The 19,841-nt window shown below is 49.2% G+C and overlaps 6 protein-coding genes across 6 annotated transcripts; 1 reads left to right on the top strand and 5 right to left on the bottom strand.

Annotated features, from left to right (window-relative positions):
* Positions 1–94: 94 nt before the first annotated feature.
* Positions 95–1,500, bottom strand: M430DRAFT_54534 (hypothetical protein; the record flags this gene model as incomplete). The annotated part of the gene is made up of 2 exons (XM_024868477.1): positions 95–1,260; positions 1,320–1,500. The coding sequence occupies 2 exons, from the start codon at positions 1,498–1,500 to the stop codon at positions 95–97; spliced, it is 1,347 nt and encodes a 448-aa protein (XP_024716469.1).
* A 532-nt stretch (positions 1,501–2,032) lies between these two features.
* M430DRAFT_37803 (hypothetical protein) lies at positions 2,033–3,049 on the bottom strand. The gene has a single exon (XM_024867183.1). The coding sequence runs from the start codon at positions 2,917–2,919 to the stop codon at positions 2,053–2,055; it is 867 nt and encodes a 288-aa protein (XP_024716468.1). The 5' UTR covers positions 2,920–3,049; the 3' UTR covers positions 2,033–2,052.
* A 390-nt stretch (positions 3,050–3,439) lies between these two features.
* Positions 3,440–4,921, bottom strand: M430DRAFT_111198 (hypothetical protein; the record flags this gene model as incomplete). Its single annotated transcript, XM_024861421.1, has 1 exon — positions 3,440–4,921. The coding sequence occupies one exon, from the start codon at positions 4,919–4,921 to the stop codon at positions 3,440–3,442; it is 1,482 nt and encodes a 493-aa protein (XP_024716467.1).
* A 1,247-nt stretch (positions 4,922–6,168) lies between these two features.
* M430DRAFT_23431 (hypothetical protein) lies at positions 6,169–8,156 on the bottom strand (the record flags this gene model as incomplete). Its single annotated transcript, XM_024864901.1, has 2 exons — positions 6,169–6,347; positions 7,001–8,156. The coding sequence occupies 2 exons, from the start codon at positions 8,154–8,156 to the stop codon at positions 6,169–6,171; spliced, it is 1,335 nt and encodes a 444-aa protein (XP_024716466.1).
* A 777-nt stretch (positions 8,157–8,933) lies between these two features.
* Positions 8,934–10,829, bottom strand: M430DRAFT_23430 (hypothetical protein; the record flags this gene model as incomplete). The annotated part of the gene is made up of 6 exons (XM_024864900.1): positions 8,934–9,490; positions 9,561–9,910; positions 9,981–10,106; positions 10,159–10,243; positions 10,319–10,469; positions 10,599–10,829. 6 exons carry the CDS (start codon positions 10,827–10,829, stop codon positions 8,934–8,936), a joined length of 1,500 nt encoding a protein of 499 aa, XP_024716465.1.
* A 1,641-nt stretch (positions 10,830–12,470) lies between these two features.
* On the top strand, positions 12,471–14,735 carry M430DRAFT_31845 (hypothetical protein; the record flags this gene model as incomplete). The annotated part of the gene is made up of 3 exons (XM_024866062.1): positions 12,471–12,477; positions 12,530–12,614; positions 12,665–14,735. The coding sequence occupies 3 exons, from the start codon at positions 12,471–12,473 to the stop codon at positions 14,733–14,735; spliced, it is 2,163 nt and encodes a 720-aa protein (XP_024716464.1).
* Positions 14,736–19,841: the final 5,106 nt, after the last annotated feature.

Below are 19,841 nucleotides of genomic sequence, written 5' to 3'. Positions count from 1 at the left end.
TGGCTCTCACAAATCTGCCTATGCTTCATAAGCTGGACATTCCGGATCTCCCTGCGAAACTCCCTGGATGGTGGATTGCATTTGTGGGCTAAATTTACCCCGTGGCTGCCAGCACAGTAGGATTCTTTGTCCTGCCAAGTCCCTCCTTTGCATAATAGTCCATCGGATAGACTCCATCATTTGCCTTCCCCCAGTCCTCCTTTGCCCCCAAGACAATCAGCGCTTCATACGGCGTCAACAATGGTCGTGGGAAAGCATAGCCCCAATCAATACTAAGCCGTGGACACGCAACCTGTACCCAACATTCCACATCATCCATCATGGCTAGCTTCCCGGGGAAGATTTCGCTCAAGAGTAAATTGATATATGGAATCCCTTGAGCTTCGAGCTTTTTCTCGATCATCGTCATGGTATGCGGATTTCCTTGACGGCCCAGAGATCCGAGGATCAGGCCCCATTTCTTCGCTGACTTGGCAGAAGAGATGGCGTCACGCCGTAAAGTGTGCATTTCCTTGTGGTCGTAACTCTCGCGTGTAAGTTTTCGGGAATACGGATCGTAGCGATACGCTGGGATGGAGGGGTTGTGGATCATTGCGCTCTCGAGGTGAAAGCGGCCATCCCCAAGATAGAGGATTATATCAACACCGTCGGTAGACGTCAGTCGAGGCGATGTACATCCGAGAATTTCCCCTTTGCTCAGAGGGGCTATCTGCGGGATCAGAACTTTGTATCCCGCTTTCTCCAGAGGTGCTCGGACTCCATGTAACGTGGCGTTGAACTGAATGGTGCCCACCATGGCTATAGTCTTGCCAGATGAGAAATTTCTTTCCAGCGTAGCCAGTAGATGCGCCGTGTCGATACTGATGTCCACGAAAACGTACAGAGTCTTGATCTTTGTGACATCCACTGGAATCAGACATGAATGCGCATAATGTACCAAGAGATCACATCCGAGAGCTCGCGCAGTATAGTCATCGATGCAACACGCGCCGTACGTAACATCCCCCATTATAAGTGTCTCGATCCCGGGGCAAAATTGTGTGAGAATGTCGGAGATGGTGGTTGCGAATAGCAGAAGACCTTCCGGCATCTGCAGAGCAACTTTCTTGGAACCATTTGTTCGTATTCGGTGGATAGTCTTGTGAATTTCGAAGGAGTAGTTGGAAGGGAGTAGGGCAATCGCGGCGTTGATTTCAGGGTCATTGAGGATTTCAGGAGGGACTTGGTTTAAGGTTCGAGGGGTTCGCCTTGGAGTTGAGACTTAAAAGGTGTCAGTAATATATCTCTACAAGAGTAGAAGATAGACCCAGGATGCTGACCTTGAACCGCGCCACTGTTCTCGACACTGCTATTGGGACCATCCTTTGATGCCGCCGCCTCCGCCGCCTGCCTCCTACCTACGAACCGTTTCTTTGGTTGTCTCTGAGCCGCAGTTTCCTCCTGTCTCTCCTCTACATCCACAGCTATACCCAAGTCGACCTGCGCTCGATCATCCTCCATTTCGTGAGATTTCTGTCGCGTTTGAATAATCGTCGGGAGGCGATGTCGAGGACTTTTTTGGGGTGTAGTCAGAGAGTTTTACCCCGCCATGATAGATTCACACCCGGCCCCACCCCCGATTCCGGGGGATTTCTTGATAAGTTAATCTCACGTCGTTCTGTCCACCAGCTCTGAATATCGAATAGTGGAGGTTTATTTTACTAATAAAGTAAAATTTATACTTGAGTGCCATTTCAATTGTTCATTATCTGATTCCTGGAATAGTACTAATATGGCAAGAAATTACCAGGATGAGATAAACTATGGAAATCAATGTTAGATCTAACTTCTAACGTCATTGAGTGGCCTCCTTGTCAATGTATTAGAAACTGTCTGCAGATCAAGCAAGTTTGCGGTACAGTATTACACTGGTTTGAGTTGTGAAATTGTCCTTACACTTTCATCATGCACTCCTCCTCAACATAGGAATGAACAAGCCCTCTTTGTATCTGCGGTCACTTGAAAAATGGCTGGATTTCAGAGATTTTGGAACAGTTGTACTTTATATCAGCATTAAACTCCCATTTTAAGACTCGGATTTTCAGGATAAACATCCAAATCCAGGAAAATTCTACTTGGCCCATCAGATTTCATATCCAACATAGTATAGCTCTTTCTCTCGCCAAACCCCCCTATAACCAAATCAAACGAAAAGCTCTCCCCATTCTCCTCCCTTGAAGACACAAGTACTTTCATATCTCCCACCCCCTTGATCCCATTCATCCTCTTTATCTCAAAAGCTCCTATATCCCCACCGTCACCAGCACTATTCGGTACATCCAAAATCGCAGAATACGCTCTCACCAAGCTCTCCGCCCTCGATTTCGGCGCGCCGATCCTGATCTGCGCCACCCCATACGCAGAACTCGGATGCGTAGTCGTCTCCACGCCCCCAGGAACGCGGAGTTTTCGATCCGTCACATCATGACAGAAGAACGGGAGTTCCCCTCTCTGAAACCCCGTAGTCGTCACGTCCGGGAACGTCACATGCCATTTCAGCTCCTGGCCATCGTCTCGTGTCCTGCCGCCTTCCACCGGCGTCTGATAGCGCACGCCGTCTGCGTTTCCCGAGAGTCGGGACGCGAGACGCGCGTGCTGCTCCTGCGCGCTTTCGCGGCTGGTGAATGCGAAATCGATGATTCCGTAGGGTTTGTTGCCCCACCAGTGCCCGGACCGGTGATGCGGGGAGTCGTTGATGAATGCGATTAATTCCAGATAGCTCCCGTCCGCAAAACAGATCAGCTTGTTCTCTGTCTTGCCATCCGCGTGCCGGCCGCCGGGTGTGAGGGTGAAGTTATCCGTGACCCATGGAGGAGGATGGAGCAGGGTGTCGTAGGGAACAAGAATGATGATGTGGTCAAGAAATAGATTGGAAGTCATGCTGAGAGCTTCTTGGGGAGGAAAGAGAAGTGGAGAGTTGGTTCTCAAAGATACTGCTCAGGATACCTTCAGTTTGTGGAAGAAATGCGGGGGATGGAATCAGTGTGTTTGAAGCAAAGTGGGGTTGAAGATGTACAGAGTCAGTCATATGACTTGTCGCAAGAGATGCAAGGCCAGCAACTTAGCTTCTTGCCAGAGCCAGAACATGAGATGGTAAAGGGGTATGTATAGACAAGAGAATTCTGTTGACAGCGCTGAGAGATTTCCATCTACATACCTACTCCGTAGATTCTAGGTCTGTTGTACCTATTGCGGTACGGCCCGCAATACCCCTCCGATCGTCGATTCGCTTTCATTCTTATTGCCGAAAAAGAACCCCCCGATGTGAAGGGAAAGAGAAGCTTGCAAACGCAGTTGGAGGAGGAGGATATTTCTCATAAGCCTATATTCAACGTCCAAGCGTTTCGTTATTAAGCTATTATACTATTATACTATTATTCTATTATTTCCAAAGGGTCACTCACTCCTTTGCCTCCTCTGCCTCCTCTTTCTCTCGGCGTTCTCTCCTTCTCCTTCTTTTGACTCCGTACTGGAGTTGTACCACCACAAGCCCCAAACTACCTAACATGAGACCCACGACTAAAGTAAACGTCCAACCCACACCTATCGCATTCACGATTGGCAATGCGGCAGCCGTACCCCCAGCTGCCATCAGACATCGAACGAGATTCAAGGCCGCGGTTGCAGACGCGCCCTGTTTGGGAAACACATCAACCATATATGTAGTCGTAGCGCTAATGACCGAAGTGGCAGACCACCCCACAAAGAAAGTACATATGATAGGAACGGAAATGTGGACATGGTAGTTGAGCGTCCACCCGAATATGAGAGTCGTTGCACATTCAAGACCGCTCCATAGCCAGACGGTCCTTAACCGGGCATACTCGAGCGGGAAGTCCTCGGGGGGTCCAGTATAGTTCTCCTTGATTCGACGATAGTCCCAGTCGAGGAATCGCCCGGTGGTAAGAGTTCCGACGATGCAACCCACGCCGTTGGAAATGAAGGTTAGTCCGATCTGGAGGTCGGTAAGACCGTAGGTCTTCTTGAAGAGTGTTGACATGACTGTAATAACCACCTGCCAAGCTGTGTAACCTATTCCCAAGAAGAGAATGATATAGGTGACTTCGAACCCGAAGATGATCTGGAGTGGGCCTAAGAAATTTACGGGTAATTTCTGGCTGGGTCGCTGCGAGGGAACAACAGGTGTTTCTGAAGCAGAAGATGTATCGCCCCGATTGAGACGGCGGCGTTGAAAATAGGCAAGAGGCGAATTTGCAAGCCCCTTTGCAGGTAGGGAGCCATTGCCGACGAGAGATCGCAGGGTTTCCGGGAGGATAAGGAACAGAAAGAGAAGAAAACATCCGCCGAAAATAGTCAGGAACCAGAATATTGCCTTCCACCCCAGCGTCTGGGAAAAAACGCCCCCAATAATCGGGCCAACAGCTACGGGGGATAATAATCCAGCCTGATAGATGCCCATATATCCCCCTCGCTCCTCACGCCTGGTGATGTCACCTACCACACCTGCGCCAATAGCAATGGTACTCGCACTGCCAGTGCTCTGGAGGCATCGCAAGATCACTAATTGATAGTAATGCTTCGTCTCAGCGAGGCCGATACAAGCTCCTATGTAAACGATAAACGTGATAATGTAGGTGACTCTTCGACCATGAACATCAGCCACTGCACCCCAGATGCTTGGCGACAACCCCTGAAAAATTAGGTATGATGTGACCGTGAGATTGATTAATTCAGGAGAAACTGAGAGGTCGATCGCAATGGTGGGGATAGCTGGGAAGTATATATTTGAAGAGAAGCCGGAGAACGTCGCTGCGACGGAGACGATGGTGACAATCAATGCTTTCTGGCGGAGAGTGAAAATGCTATATGGTACTGGAACAGCAGAGACGGTCTCAGTTTGCCCCGGAGAAGTTTTCTCCATAATCAGAGAAATGCTCAAATTCTTTCGCAGTGAAGGGAATGCTGGCCAAAGAGCGCATAGATGGGTCTATGGGTTTATATGTTTGCACAGTATCGGCCGATGTAGGAGAGAGGCAGGGGAGGGCAACAGGGGGAGACTCGCTAAAGCGCGGAACTCCGAGAACTAGATCCGCACCACAGGGCTCCTAATTTGTCAGCACTTCTCTTATCTAGATCGAGATATTCAGGAGTTGAATGCCTACCGTCACATATTATATTCCATATATTCATATAAGGAAACTTACAATTCGTGGTCCTGAACATGCTACTAGTGAAAGACCGAATCCCTTAATTGTTGTGACGGCAGGTAAATCAGCCGCCGTGAGTGATGAGTTACTGCGAAAAGCATCATGCCGAATTCGTTCAGTGTTCACAATCGAACCATTGTCAAACTACCGCCTTGTCTCTTCGCATCTTGTCTTCACAACAGGCCATAAGTCCTCAATCTGGAGCTCTCCAGCGACCCACTCGCAAAGATGCAGGTAGTAATTCTTCTCCTAAACATCTTTATCTGAATACTCCCACAGAGCCTTGCTCGCGAGCGCAGGGAGACGCTAGTTCTTCCCCGAGAAAGGTCGGCAATCCATGCTCAGAGCAAAATATATTGACAAACAAGTACAGTGCATATAGAGTCCCATGTCTCGTAGAAACCACAATCCATGATCCCAAATCGGGTCGCGACTTTGACGTTTCCGCGGGACAGACGAGTTCCGTGGTCGCGACATCACAAGCAAAAGCCTATAGAGTGACCATGACTTGCCGGTCTATAAGCGAGTTTCCATGGTCGGAAGAGAAAAGAACCATGATTGAGTAAATGAGATATGCTTGAAAGGCCACAAGAAAATCCATGTTGTTGTATGACTGACGCTTTGACGGGCAAATACGTAGGACGAGAAGCATGCTCAAGACTTCTTGAGGGACCATACCTCATGATACAGCCGCTTCATCTCTTTCTTGATCGTATCTCGAACTATGGTCTCGCTCCCACAAACCTGACTATCTCACAGTCGAACCAAACTGGAGCAGTTTGCAAGGAGCGTTGGAATCTCCGGCCCGTCATTCATGCAGGATGAATGAAAGGAGGCAACTGTCCTTTATGTAGTAGCATAGTAGGATACATCTTGAGAGCTCGAGTGATGAAAATTGTGGTGCTGGGCGTGTCTCTTCACTCGATCACTGAAAGAGCTTAGAGGGAATGAAATCGTCTAATCAACGATTGCAAATCCTCTCCGTATCAACGGCGCAGATCAAATTCGGATTTGTAAAGTTGAGTGGGTAACTAGCCCAATACTCATTGCCTTGAATGCCTCGATCATTCTGGCCCCCAAATGCCTGTGTTTGAAATTCGGGAATGGCCGCCCCTGCACCACTATTCATGGTGGGAATAGCTTGAGACAACAGCAGCACCCTCCCGACTAAGAGCTCAACTCGATCCGCCTTAGTTGAGATATCATCACATGGCCGGACGTGGTGACGTGGACTGTCTTGGGCATGCAATCCGACGAGTCTGGCATCTAGAATACACTGCGGTCGTTGCAGATCACAGCGCACCTATGCGGCCGTACTTTGCTCACAGGCTTCCTTGCGGGAAATACCTGGAGCTCTTTTTAGTCGCCGACAGGATAAATGACGACTTCCTGATGGGTTGCTGTTAGGATCGTTCAGCAAGTTTGGATTTCGAGATTATGTTCGTCGATTCGCTTTCGTGAGGTCGGAATCCTGTCGCTCGCTCCACACTTTGCCGAAAAACGCCCCTTTCCGAAAACATCACGTGCCAGTGAGTCGAGATCCAACTACCTTACCTACAACTTTGGAAGACAAGGGAGAAAGGTTCACTTCTCAAGAAAGTATAGATGTACAGACTAGAGCTACTGGATGAGCTTTCTGGGAACTTGGACATGTCATTTATTTTTGGGGGGGGGGGGGGGGGGGGGGGGGGTTCCAAATGAGCCACAGACATGGGATAATGGGTCTAGGCATTGAGGGCCATATAAAAAAGAGGTATTTCCTCCTTTCAACTGCGCATATGCATCCCTCTCACTCTTCAATGGCTCAGTTCCAAATACGACCTTTGAACTCCCTGGTCCTGTAACCTGAAACTTCTCATCAAACCTTCTCAACAAAGCCGCCACCAAAATCCCAATCAACATGGGTCCCACCACAGCTCTAGACGGACAAACAAACTTCCCCTTTCCAAAGGGCATATAAGCCATCTCTCTATCCTTTGTCCAGCCATCTTCTGTCCAGCGTGCCGGCTCGAAAACCTCCGCATCGGTACCCCAGATCTCAGGATCCCGGTGCAGGAACTCGACGTCGATGCCGACGGTCTGGTGGTTGTGGACCCGGTTGATGCGTTTCATTGGCGGGTAGAGTCGGAGCATCTCAGCCACGATCATCTCGATGGACATTCCGTCCTCGGGAGCCTCGAAGGTGGATCTGCTGGGTGATGAGAGAAAGCGCTCGAGTTGTTTGCGCCATTTAGGAGCGTCGCGGTGCTGAGAATGGAAACGAAGTTCGAGAAAGCCGCTCAGGACAACCGGCCATAGCGCGTCGTACGTAAGGAGGAGGATGTTGAGCGGGTTGGAACGCGGATCAATCGGGACTGATGGATCAAGATCCAGTTGGAAGACTCGTCGGAGTCCGTAGTCTAAGACTGCCTTGGCTTGGACTTGGGCTGGGCGGGATTGGCTGCTGGGAGATTTGGAGCCGGTCCAGCGCGTGTTGATGCTTTTTGTGATCATCGTGATCTCTGATTCTGTGGGGTTGCGAAGGTCTGGAAAGAATTTCAAGAGGACGATGCGGAAGACGAGGGCTTGGACGATATCGACCAGTGGGAGCGAAGTAGGGTCTCCCATCCTGGGGCTTCTGGACTGGCTTACAATCCATAATGCTCCTTTGGCTAGTCTCTCCCACTCGGGCTCACTTGTCTGCAACAATCTATTTGCTTTTGCGATAAACGATTTGTTACAGCAAGTATTAGTTGTTGTAAAAGAATTCTTGATTCCAAACGTTTCGACTAATCTCTGGTTTGGTATAGCACGGCTCTCCAGAGTTGAGTCTTCCAGGATAGATATTGCCTCCTTGAGGTCCCTGATACGAACTGGAGTCCGGTCCTTCAAGATTTCGCGGAGGCACGCGAACGAGAAAAAAAGAAACAAGGTAATAAATTGCCAAACGAAAACGTCGTCGAACGGCATTGTTTGAATGTCGAGTGTGACTGTGTGGAGGGCAATGACATCTATTATTACCTTGGGAATATTTGCTCAGACTGTTCTTATATCCCGATTTGAACAAACGGACTTCTTTCAATAGATCTCTTTGGAATCTCACAACTGTCAAGAAAGACACCTCGGGAACTGATACATTCTGCTGGGTTCTGTAGGGTCCTGCAGGATCCCGTTAAATGTATCTGCACCCGAACTTGTCTAGCGGAGTCTTCTAAATAATGGACTGATGAGACTTGGGGAAACCTTGAGGACTATCAAAGGCAACATGAAACATGAAACAGAGAATGAAAGTCTAGAAAGGCCCAGAACTAGCCAAGAGGACACTATCCTTAGTTGAATCTTTTTATGTGCTCAGATTTATCATCGAAGTATCTAGAACCACCTGTCAGCTGTCTTCCATTCGACCTTGAAACTGAACTCGCTCTTCAAGTATTCATCTCCATAACATTAAAGATCTTCACCTGCAGCACCACACCACCCATCTTATAATCAGCCGGCAGTCATTTGTGAGTCCAAGCTGTCATGCATGAGGAAAGCAACAATGAGAAATCTATTGGAGACACAGAAAAGTGTCCATCATGAAATCTATCGCATTCAAAAAACGCCTCCCAATGTTTGGGGCTAGGAAAAACAGCCCTGTAACCCCCGACAACACCTCGCTATGTGAGTAATCAGAAACCAGACGCTGGCTTTTCTTGTATGCAATATAAAACAGAGACTCGATCTAAAAGAAAAAAGACAAGATTCTTAAACCGTGACGCCGCTCGAAGCCCTGCTCGGCTTGAGTATGCTATTCTGACTGGAAGGTTTCCCGCTAGCCTGTCCCCTACTACCTGGCCTCGCATGCCCGATCACCACCTTAGATTTCAACGCGTTCCTGATATCATCTATTTCCTTCTGCCGCCACTCATCATGCCCGCTCATACTCAAAGGCCAAAGAACGGGGTTCTTTTCCTCCTCGGCGGCGATCATCTCGCTGAACTTCATCCTGGGGCTGCTCGTCAACACATCGAGTTCGCGCCTTAGCTCATCGCAATAGTGGTCGAGCGGGAGATCGTTGACGTCGTCGCCGAAAGGGTCTTCAAGCTGGTTTCCGACGGTCGCCAGCCCAAGGATCATGTAGGCGGCGACGATAGTGGCCGGGATGGCAATCCAGCCAAGAGCGGTGACGAGCTGGAAGGGGAGCAAGTAGACATAGAGGAGAGTGATCTGTGAGATGAGGATGTTGTACCCTACTGGGAGCGGGGTAGTAAGGACTCGCTCGGCGGAGGCCATGGTGTCACAAAGACTGGCGAGGGATGTCACTATCTACCATTAGCTTTCGCCCCTCCCCTCCTGCTCCCGCTGCAGGAGGATAGGGAAAAGGAAACATACTGATCTGCCCATAGATAATCGGACTCTTCAACTGGCCATTGTCACTCATCTCCTCGGCGTACGCACTAAGATATTGCAGGATCTCCAGCGGCAGGTTCCCCAGCGGCTTCGTCGCCCTCTTGATTGTCTTCCGCGGATTACTCCGCGCGAAAGACAGGCCCAAGTACTCGCCCACCTCTTTCCACCAGTTCTTCTTCTCCTCGACCTCGAGATCTGGGCCCCATGCTGATCTGGCGAAGGTGTCCAGGTGGCGGGTCAGGTGGGTGATATCAGGATAGTGCGCGTAGGGCTCGAAGCGGAGTCGGTGTTTGAGCGAGATGGCGAATGCCAGAATAAGGTTGATTGCTGTTCTATGTGGGAGTCAGTGCATGGGGCCGGGGCCGGGGAGTATGGAACAGAAACGAGAGGCGAGATACATACAGTTTGGTTAGTATATCATCTTTCCCCTGGTCGCCTTCTCGCTCGTCGATGTGTATCCAGAAATAGCGGGCAAGGTTGCGCGATTGCACGGTCAAAGTTGCCCAAGCCTTACGACCATCGGAATATCTAGTTTTCTTAGTATTTGGAGGGGTGCGGAAAAGGGAGGAAAGAGAATTACCGTTCATAAGCAGTAGAAGTGCGAAATGATAGCGTGAACGCAACCACGAACCCCAGAACTGTGAGCAACAGTTGATTCACACCGACTATATATTCCTGGTCAGCATCATTCCTACGTCTTCCTGTGCGGGAACGGCGGGTAAGGAGGCTAGGGGCCTTACGATTCTTTCCGCGGGCCTGATCGAGCCAGGTAATAATCGTTGACCAGGCGCCGACGAGCATGATGGGAATGATCATCCGGGGAACTACGCTGCCTTGGAGACGAAGGAAGTAGGGAAGCTTGGAATGGCGCTCTACGTCGATTGGTCCGACCTGAACGGAAATGACATTAGTTACGTTACTTTCAACCAAGAAGCATATCAATTCCTCACTGCGAATGCAGTCTGGGGAAGGCAAAGGCAAAGAATGTTATTAAGTTTGAAGGATTCGAGAATGACATACAAGATACCCATCAAACCCAGTCCAATGTTTGCTCTTATGATGATCCGGCTCGCTCTCGAGCGGTATCTCCAGGCCTGAAATATCAATGGTTCCCTTATTCGACATGGTGGATTTGCGTGATTGTGCGGGTTTGGGGTTCTGGTCGATGGGTTGCCGCGAGGGGCGTTCGGGTTCGTGGAGGTCGGCGGCGGCGGGCTGGCTCGCAGCGGGAGCAGAGAAATCTTCGGACATGTTGACTTCGTGAGGCTCTTTTGAACGAGGGATCGCAGGTCTGCTGGGGTCTAGTCTCGTGTGAAGTGGCGAGGTCAATGAGTAATGACTGGTCCCTCCCAGGTCAAGTCGAGGGGCGGTGGAGCGAGTGGTGCAATGATCAGAACAAGATGGTTGTAAGTTGATGCTTCAAATGCGGCCTCTCCAGGAGGTAGATACAAAAGAAATCATTCCCTTCAATTACCGTTGGTTTTGCAGTGAGATAGAAGAGAGAGAAGAGAGAAATTAAAGAAAAGAAAAAGAGAGAATGAGGTTGAAGACTGAAGAGACGTTGAACAGACAGAACACGAAGCCAAGAGCCAAGACCCCTCGGCTCAGGGGGGGCTCATTGATGGCCACGTTATTTTATAGAGGGTTTCCCTTTGATTGGAGATTCCGCTGCAGTCAGTTCTGCATAGGGACAGCAGAGCATCACGGATGTCTGCACAATTGCGAGGTCTGGCCAGTTCGAGACGGGGGCGGCAGTAATGCTGAAGCGAAGCGGAGTTTTTTTTTGGATGCCCAGACCGGGTACAAGTGGAGACGGGTCTTGACTGGTTGGGAGACGCTCATCATTGACACGACTATACACAGGAGGATTCGCGGTGAAAATCGTAAGTGCAATTGAAGAGCCGTCTTTGGTTGTGTCGGGTATCTTCGAGTCTATAACAGAACTGTCGAAACTTAACGGGTAGTAAAGGGCCGCCCGCTCGCGGTACACTCGCGGTACAACCGTCCCTTGGTTTCATATTGCTCCGTAAAAACTTTCCGCGCCCCCTGCCCTGGACGAGCATCAGATGAAACGGGAGAACCGTGGGACCCCGCCAAGAAACATCGGATCCTGCGGAAAATACGGGTCTCGAACGCGTCCAGACTCCACAGAAGATGGGGCAGCTTGGCGGAGTAAATTAGGATGCTGGTAATACGGTGTGCTGGTCTAACCCGGGTTGATATCCCTGGCGAGCCCGTTGACGCGTCGGAAACCCAAGGCCATGAGAGGGGATCTTTGAATAGGGGGAGAAAGGGGCTGGCAAGGCTGGAGATTGGGAGACGCCGTCGAGTTCAAGTCAGATGCAAGGCTGAAGTCTGAAGGTTTAAAAGGCTGAAGGTTTTAATGTTCAGACAACAATCGGCTGACATGTGACGCGTCTTTGTCAGCATTTTCACATGTCAACCGTCGAATGCTCGATGACCTCTGCTCCAATGATCTTTTCTGATCTCTCCAGAGATTCCTCCACGACCTGCCAAACCTCGTGTTTCTTCCGAGGTCCATTCTTCTTCTTTTGCTGCCGTAGGATTCAACTGTCAACTGTCATCTGCGACGTCCACGATGTGCGCCGCGACAACCACAACCACAACCACCACTGGACCTACGCATCATCCTCACTTCCTCACTTCCTAGAGTCTCCTCTTCTTCCGCTGCAACCTTCTCGTTGATCGTGTATGGCTTGCTCCTTTCACCTTCTGGATAGGGTAGAATTTGAGTAGATTGTGGCTGGCTAGCTCTGCATGTTTGACGGCGTTGCTTTCTCGCACGCGCACATGTCAAGAAGTGCCTGTCGCTCCTTTTTTTGATTGTTTTCTTAACCACCTATTATTCTTCCTCTTCCTTCGCATTTCAAGATGATAGGTAGGGCAGCTTTCCATCACATTATATCGCTCAAATACTAAACCGCAGGCAGATCATGTCTTGGGTCGTCCTTCAGTGCGATTTCGCAAGATCCAGGTCCTGGCTGTTGTCTCCTTCTGGTCCTTCTACCTCTTCAGGTATATCTCCAATCCCAAGTCGGACCAGCACTTTTCTAACCTCTTGATAGAGGGAATCAACATGGCCCGCCCTACATCCGAAAGCTTTCGCGACGTCTCTCCAAATTCATCACACCCTGGCAGACCCTCGTTATAACCCTCCTCTACTTCTACGTCGCACGAAATCTGGGGAAGCTTCTGGGTCTCGAATGCCCTGAACCCCTCGCAAATCTCTACACACGATCGTATTTTCGAGCGACGTGGGTCACAACGGCGCTGGATGCCGGGTTCTGGACGGCTATGCGTATACGGCGGAAGTGGCTGAGGGATCTCGCCAGTATGGTGTTTACTGCGTATTATCTCATAGCTGCTGAGCAAGCGGATGAGAAAGTTAGAAAGGTTAGAGGGGTGTTGACCGTCGATCATCTGCGAGTCAGCTGGAACAAAGGCACAACACCATACTTGAAATTCATTCAGAATCTATTGCGTCCAAGGCTTATGCGATACCCGCCGCGAGCAATCAGAATCCCAAGACCACCGTATAGCGATTACAAGGAGCCGGTGCATGGATGGTTATACTTCGATGGACCTCTCTCGGAGTTAAAGAACCACACAAAGATGGTTCTGGATGTGCCCGGCGGGGGGTTCGTAGCGATGGACCCACGAACACATGATGATAAATTACTGGCATGGGCTGGGAAGACCGGTCTTCCAGTTTTGAGTTTGGATTATCGCAAGGCACCTGAATTTCCGTATCCATATGCGTTGAATGAATGTTTCGATGTCTACAGAACGATCATTGCCAGCCGGGGTCGCTGCGTCGGCCTCTCCGGGGATGTGGTCCCTCGAATCGTGATTACTGGGGACAGTGCCGGAGGAAATCTGGCCACGGGCCTCACTCTCATGATCATCGAATCTGGCTCGATCAACCAGCTTCAATATCAAGGGCAAGCCCCCCTTCCAATTCCCGAAGGCCTTGTCCTTGTCTACCCATCACTAGACATGAACATAGGGAACTGGATGTCAGATGAGCAAATGTCTCTTATCAAAGACAGACAGATGCGAAAAACGAATAAAAATATCCTGCGAAGAAAAGATATGCATTATACGTTAGCCGCAGGGACGCCGCATCAATCTGATGAAGATGACTACTTCTCACCACAGAATGCGGCAACACCACCCCTGAATGACGATGCCACGGTCACAGCCACGACTGGACCCTCCCCTCAGTACTCTACTGCGCCCCCGGGGCATCTCTCCCCCACTCTTAAACCAAGTCATGACCGCGGGCCTTCTGGTTTGCATCATCCTGAACCGCTTAAGACAAGACTCGCAATGTCATCAATGCTATCGTACTTCAACGATCGGATTCTCAGCCCTGAAATGATGAGGGCAATGATCATCCTATACATCGGGCCACATAATCGACCCGATTTCTCCCAGGATTACCTCCTTTCTCCAATTTTGGCTCCTGATTCTTTACTGGCGCAATTTCCCAAGACTTACTTACTGACTGGCGAGCGAGATCCGTTGGTTGACGATACAGTCATATTCGCCGGGCGTTTGCGACGTGCCAAACTCGCAAAACGTCAGGCTGAACAGGCAAACAATGAGCATCTGGGCAAAGAATTTGATGGACGAGATGTCGTCGAAGAGTCCCTGGTTCCAGGTATTAGTCACGGCTTCCTACAGTTTGTAAGTGTGTTCCCCGAAGGCTGGAAACACATATTCCGCTGCGCTCGTTGGATCGACACCGTATTCGCCGAATCGGAACGAAAGAGGCACCGCTCGCTATATCCTGGAAATCCAGATGCCGGGGGCACGATGCATATCAACGGCCATCCCCCGAAACGGAGGACGGAGAGTAGCGGGGAAGAAGACATGGGCTTAGAGATGTCAATGAGCAGTTCCCGAAAGGGAAAGGCTAGAGATGCGGATCAGAAAGCGGAGAGGAGGCGGAAGGAGAAGCTGATAAGAGAAGAGATGCGTGCTCGGAGGCTAGAGAAGGAACAGGGCATTGGCAAACGCAAGAAGAGTCTCGTCAGCCTAGCAAGCAGTGATGATTTGCTAGGTAGGAGGATGCTAGGTCTCGCGGGTTCACTGACCAGAAGGGTCGATAGCGAGGATGCATTGAGCATCTGAGTCATTCTTGGCTTATGAGTATTCATTCTCGTTGCCGAGACATTATTAGAAGTTTGTTTCTGATGCATACAATCCTTGCTGTTGTGTACCTACTGGCAAAAACTGTACGTATCCGTCACGTGAACACACCAGAATGTGACCCCCAATAATTTTACAATGGAAGGATTATGAAATTATGGAATTCCAACCCATTGTTGTATGCATCTGCATCGAGCAACGCTCATGCTTTGTATAGAAGGCAGGGAATTTGAGTCTCTTCTACATAAGGTAGGTTTCTTACTGGCATACACAAGCCGTAATCGCAGCACCTTAGTCAATCAAACCGAAGATCCAAGCAGCAAAACCTCTCCTCAATTTGTACAAACACCTGAAACCTTTATGCTTCAAACCGAAACACCACAGGGTTCCTTCCCGTCGGCTGCTGGCACCCTGTGGATCACATGACCATAATTGAGGAAAAGGGGCTCGCTTAGGTACGATTGCTGGAAACAGTTTGCTTACCTTAGCGGATAGCAGCAGTAACTCAACTGTTGTTTGGTAGGTAGTATGAATTATTGGATTGCTTTCTCAACATATGTTTGTTGTTTTACAGTATAGTTACTGGCTCTTGATTTCCCCTGTTATGGCGCATGTTTGAGTGTTTGAGTGTTTGAGTTGTTTGTACTTCTGTTACTGGCCCTGCTCTGATCTGTGCGGCTGTGCCATCTCAACATCTCTTATATAAACTCCCCTTGCCTTCCCATTTCTAAATTTTGAAGTCATCCTTATATATATTACTCAAATACAAATCAAGTTTTACCTTCTTTGGAGATTCAGCATGTGTTACTGAGAGGCTGTCTATCTGTTTATGATTTTTACGGAGTCGGAGTCCGACCTTGACGGCTTAAGCGAGGCGGAGTTTCTCACATTACCTCCGCTCCATCAGTGACCCTGCTCTAGATCATTTAACGGCAGGCGAAGGGCTTTCTATGCCCCCCCTTTCAGACACTCTTGAAGTTACATTAGTACATAAGCCTTTTGGCACAGGCAAGACATCGACTTTCGTCACAGTTCTGACAGAGATCGTCTTAAACCCGGAGACCCCGCAAAGTTCACGACGTCAATTGAGACATGGCAATTGATAACAACATCACAACGCATTCGAGACTCATGTTCCAGGATCAAAGCCGTGTCGTTCAGGGTCGTTTTCAAAAAGAGAGAAGGGCCATTTACGAGTCCTGTAGAGTCATGCAAGACGATATTCAGGCTTAGATACGTTCCTTGATAGTTTTGCTTCTACCCTATTCCCGTGGGATCTAGCTGAGACCGCGAGAAAAAAGCCAAAGCGAAAGGGGAGCGTGAGAAGGTATCCATTTGTTCAACAAGCGGAGGAAACGGAAACCCATCTCTCGACACCAACAACAACACTCTCGATCATAATCAGTAAGGATTGTAAGGAAATCCTCAACAGCAAATGAACATGCGCGCCACCTTATCTCACGGGGCACACGCGAGACACGCCAGTTAAGAAATGACGAAAATCCAGGACCTGCACCGGACATACTATAGTATTTCTTTGATGGCTGCTACTTTCATCTATCCATGCTGTCTGAATTTGCACAATCAATTCCGAGGGATCGGGTATGCCAGATCTCGTTTTGGAATATCACAAAGATACTTGTTCCCTACAGGCTTTGCCTTGGCCTAAAATGAGGATTAGGACCTGGAAGACCTTGGAGACTATCAAGAGAGATATCACGACAACCTTAACTCACTTCCTGCGTCATGTCTTGTTGTCGGCTCGAACAATCTGATCAACGGTCACCTGTTCTGGAATCTAGTTCTTATCTATTCTGTAAGTACTCAGACACTCAGACACTTGTGATTATGCAAATGCTAATTCAAACCTTTAGACAGACACACCATATGCTGCATTAAGCAACCTGCCTATCCCGAGACAATCCAGGAATTATCAGAAGAACGTGGCACACTGTCAACAAATCATTCATTGATTGAATCCTGACTCCAACCACCTGGTCTATCACCTACGTTCTTTGTACCCCCCAATTCTTTCTCTTCCAATATAAGCAGAAGCATTCTTCGGACCTACCGAAAACGGCTTTAAGGAGTGTGACAGAACTGCACTAATATTTTCAATTTCAAGGCGCGGGGCTGCAATGGAACAGTATGTTCTCCCGAAGCAAAATCGCGACCATCAAAGATGGACCATGGTTCCTGGCTACTCAGATCTTCCTTTCACAACTACTTCTCTAAGCTAAGGGGTAGCTCATTAACGCTGTGCCGAACTCTATAATTGTCAACTGACAGAGCCTGTCACATGAGGCTGGGACTTGCGTTGAAGTTCGTCATAAAATCAAAAGTCCTAAGCGCGGTGATTCTATACGAGTCGCTATTATCTCATCCACTATCATACCTGCACAAGCATGTTCAAGCCCGGTTTCTCGAGAATTATTCTTCTATTCCATCCAATCTTCCAAATAGCGAGTGATTAATATTAGAGTTTTAGTGTCTTTCTTCCACACCAGGCAGCGTTCAGCGCGGAGGGGCCGATACAAATCGATCAAAGCAACAACATATAAGGCTGCTGCGTTCATGGTAAAGATGCTTAGTGAGCCGAAAACAATCAATGGCAATCCTGCCTTCTTCCAACATTCAGACTCAGAGAAAAGCTGAGCAAGACATGCCCTTGATCAATGATGATCTACACCTCCTCGACGATTTGCACTTCCTCGATAATTCAAACGCCCTCGATAATTCGCACGCCCTTGACGATTAAGTTAACTTGACCTCTAGAACACTAAAAACACCAATGCCAAGTCTCGGCACCTGGCTCAAAAGAAACAGAGCTCAGAGACGAGCTCAAGCACAAACGTTTCAAAGCGCACTCAAGGCCGCGAATACAAAGTGGTCTTTACATCCGAGAAAGTCGAGACCGACAAACCCTCCTTCCAATGAACTTCAGTGAACGCGTCAAGGGACTTTGGGGAAGTAGTAGTCGTCGACCCAGACACGGGGTGCTCCAGGCCCTGGCTTTGCGTCTTTGTTTAGACGAATCCAAGTCGATCCTGTGAGCCCCTGCTACAACTGCCTCTGGACATATTCTATCTTGGAGCGCAAATTGGGAATTGTCTCGGGAACAACCTAATGGGGACGATGCAGTCGTCCTAGGATCTTCATCCCCCTCTCTTCAATCCCAGCACACATGCGTTCGAGCCAGCAAGGACAAAGCCCACGACACAGCTAGACCTAGACACAGTCCTAGAGAGGACCTGGCCAGGCGAGGGTAAGACATAGGGGAACTGATCAGCAAGACCGACTTCGTACCTAATCCTCCAAGTTCCGAATCTTGACGGAATCACAGCGAGGACAAGAATTCAGGGTCATATGATCAAAGAGCAGCAACAGCTCATTGCAAAGATAAATCAACAAAGACGAATCTGTCTTGAGTCCAGACCGCCAATTACGATGTCTGACAAACAACAACCATTCAACTTGCAGTGATATGGACTCTGCACCTAAAATAAGCCTGCAAACAATGAGTGACGCCTTCTCGCCCTCTCAGATCGGGTCACAGCCACCGTCGCCGCGCATCCTGTCGTCCCAGCCACTGTCGAAATCTTGAAGCAAAGATCACATCCCGACAGAGGAGTTTCACACGAAGGGTCGAATCCCAAATCCATCAAGCTTGCTTCCATGTCCAGATGACGGCTCCCCGGACCATCGCCGAAGTGATGTTGGTCGCCATTGATGTCCGTCTCTGGATTCACTAAACCTTGGACGTTTTGGTGGACACGTATCGCCACAATGTAAGTACATCACTTTCACATCGACGGCGACCCGCTAACCATGATAGTCGAACTTGACTCCTGTCATCGAGGTTGCTGCCGAGGACGATGACGACTCGAGCGATGATGACAACAATGAGCCTGTCGTAAGGTATGGCTAACAACTTGACGCAGTCTCAAGAGTAAGATAAGAAGTGTCTAGTTGTAACCGGAACCTACTAATTGCAGAGTAGTCTCCAACAAGACCCGTCCTTGAACCAATGGGTCCCCTGAAATGGGCTTCGAACTGGCTGTAGCAGTGATTATTGATCGGCTATTTAAACCGATATCTATCTCTGCCATTCTCTGGAGGAGAACGAGCATTCACACTTCTGAATCTGTCATATCTATGGCATCTTCTAGCACAATTCGGCAGCAAGAACCTACTACAGAGTCCAACATCATCACTATATTGGAAAGGGCTTTTGCGGCGAGATATATGAGAAGATTGGCAATCTTTCTCGCTATTTAGAACAGAGTGCGTTCGCGAAGTTTTGTGCGAAGTTTTGTAAATTCCAGAGCTCTCATGGATGTTGACCCAACAGGGGCAATGGCGGAACTTGACAGAAACAATGTGCCATCCCTTCAATACCCCCCAGGCTCTGACTTCTTGCTAATGCTTACCAGGTCCTAGCACAGATCCCCTTTCAACACCGTACTGGCTATCTCAGCAAGCTTCCGTTCCTTCCACAACACACGAAAGACAAAAAACACAAGACCAAGCCCTGTTTGTCCAAGGATTTGGTTTCAAGCGACTGGTGATGTGTAAGAGATGCGCGCATGACAGCATATACACGGCAGCACTGTTCTGAATAGCGAGGAGATTGCCACAGAAGCGGAACTGAAACCCTAATACGGCAACCCCCTTTCATCCAGGATCTCTTCCCGACACAGCGAAGAGGGAGCGGGGTAGCCGCTGCGCTGAAGAGCCAAATCAACATGTTCCATGTGCATCAATGGCTTCTAAACCAGTTCGTGACAGGGTGGACACCTACGACGACATGGCTCCATCAAAGCGTTCGGTAGCATGCAAACGATGCCTCAATCAGATGGCTTCGTGGGACCTTCACCATCATCAGTGGTGCAACAAAGCATCTTATGATCTAGCGAGAGAGCGCCGAGCTGCCTTTGATTGGCCTACAATTACCTGGAAAGGCTTGAAATCCGCTTGGCCTTGTTATCATCACCGCCTACCTTAAAGCCTACAGAAAGGCCCACTAGGTCTTTCTCTACCTGGCTGATATCTTTCGGCGGCTTTACTTTGGCGTCCCTGAGCATAGCC

This window comes from Amorphotheca resinae (assembly GCF_003019875.1).
Source record: "Amorphotheca resinae ATCC 22711 unplaced genomic scaffold M430scaffold_15, whole genome shotgun sequence".
Taxonomy (NCBI): Eukaryota; Fungi; Ascomycota; class Leotiomycetes; order Helotiales; family Amorphothecaceae; genus Amorphotheca; species Amorphotheca resinae.
This window is presented reverse-complemented; position numbering and strand designations above follow the sequence as displayed.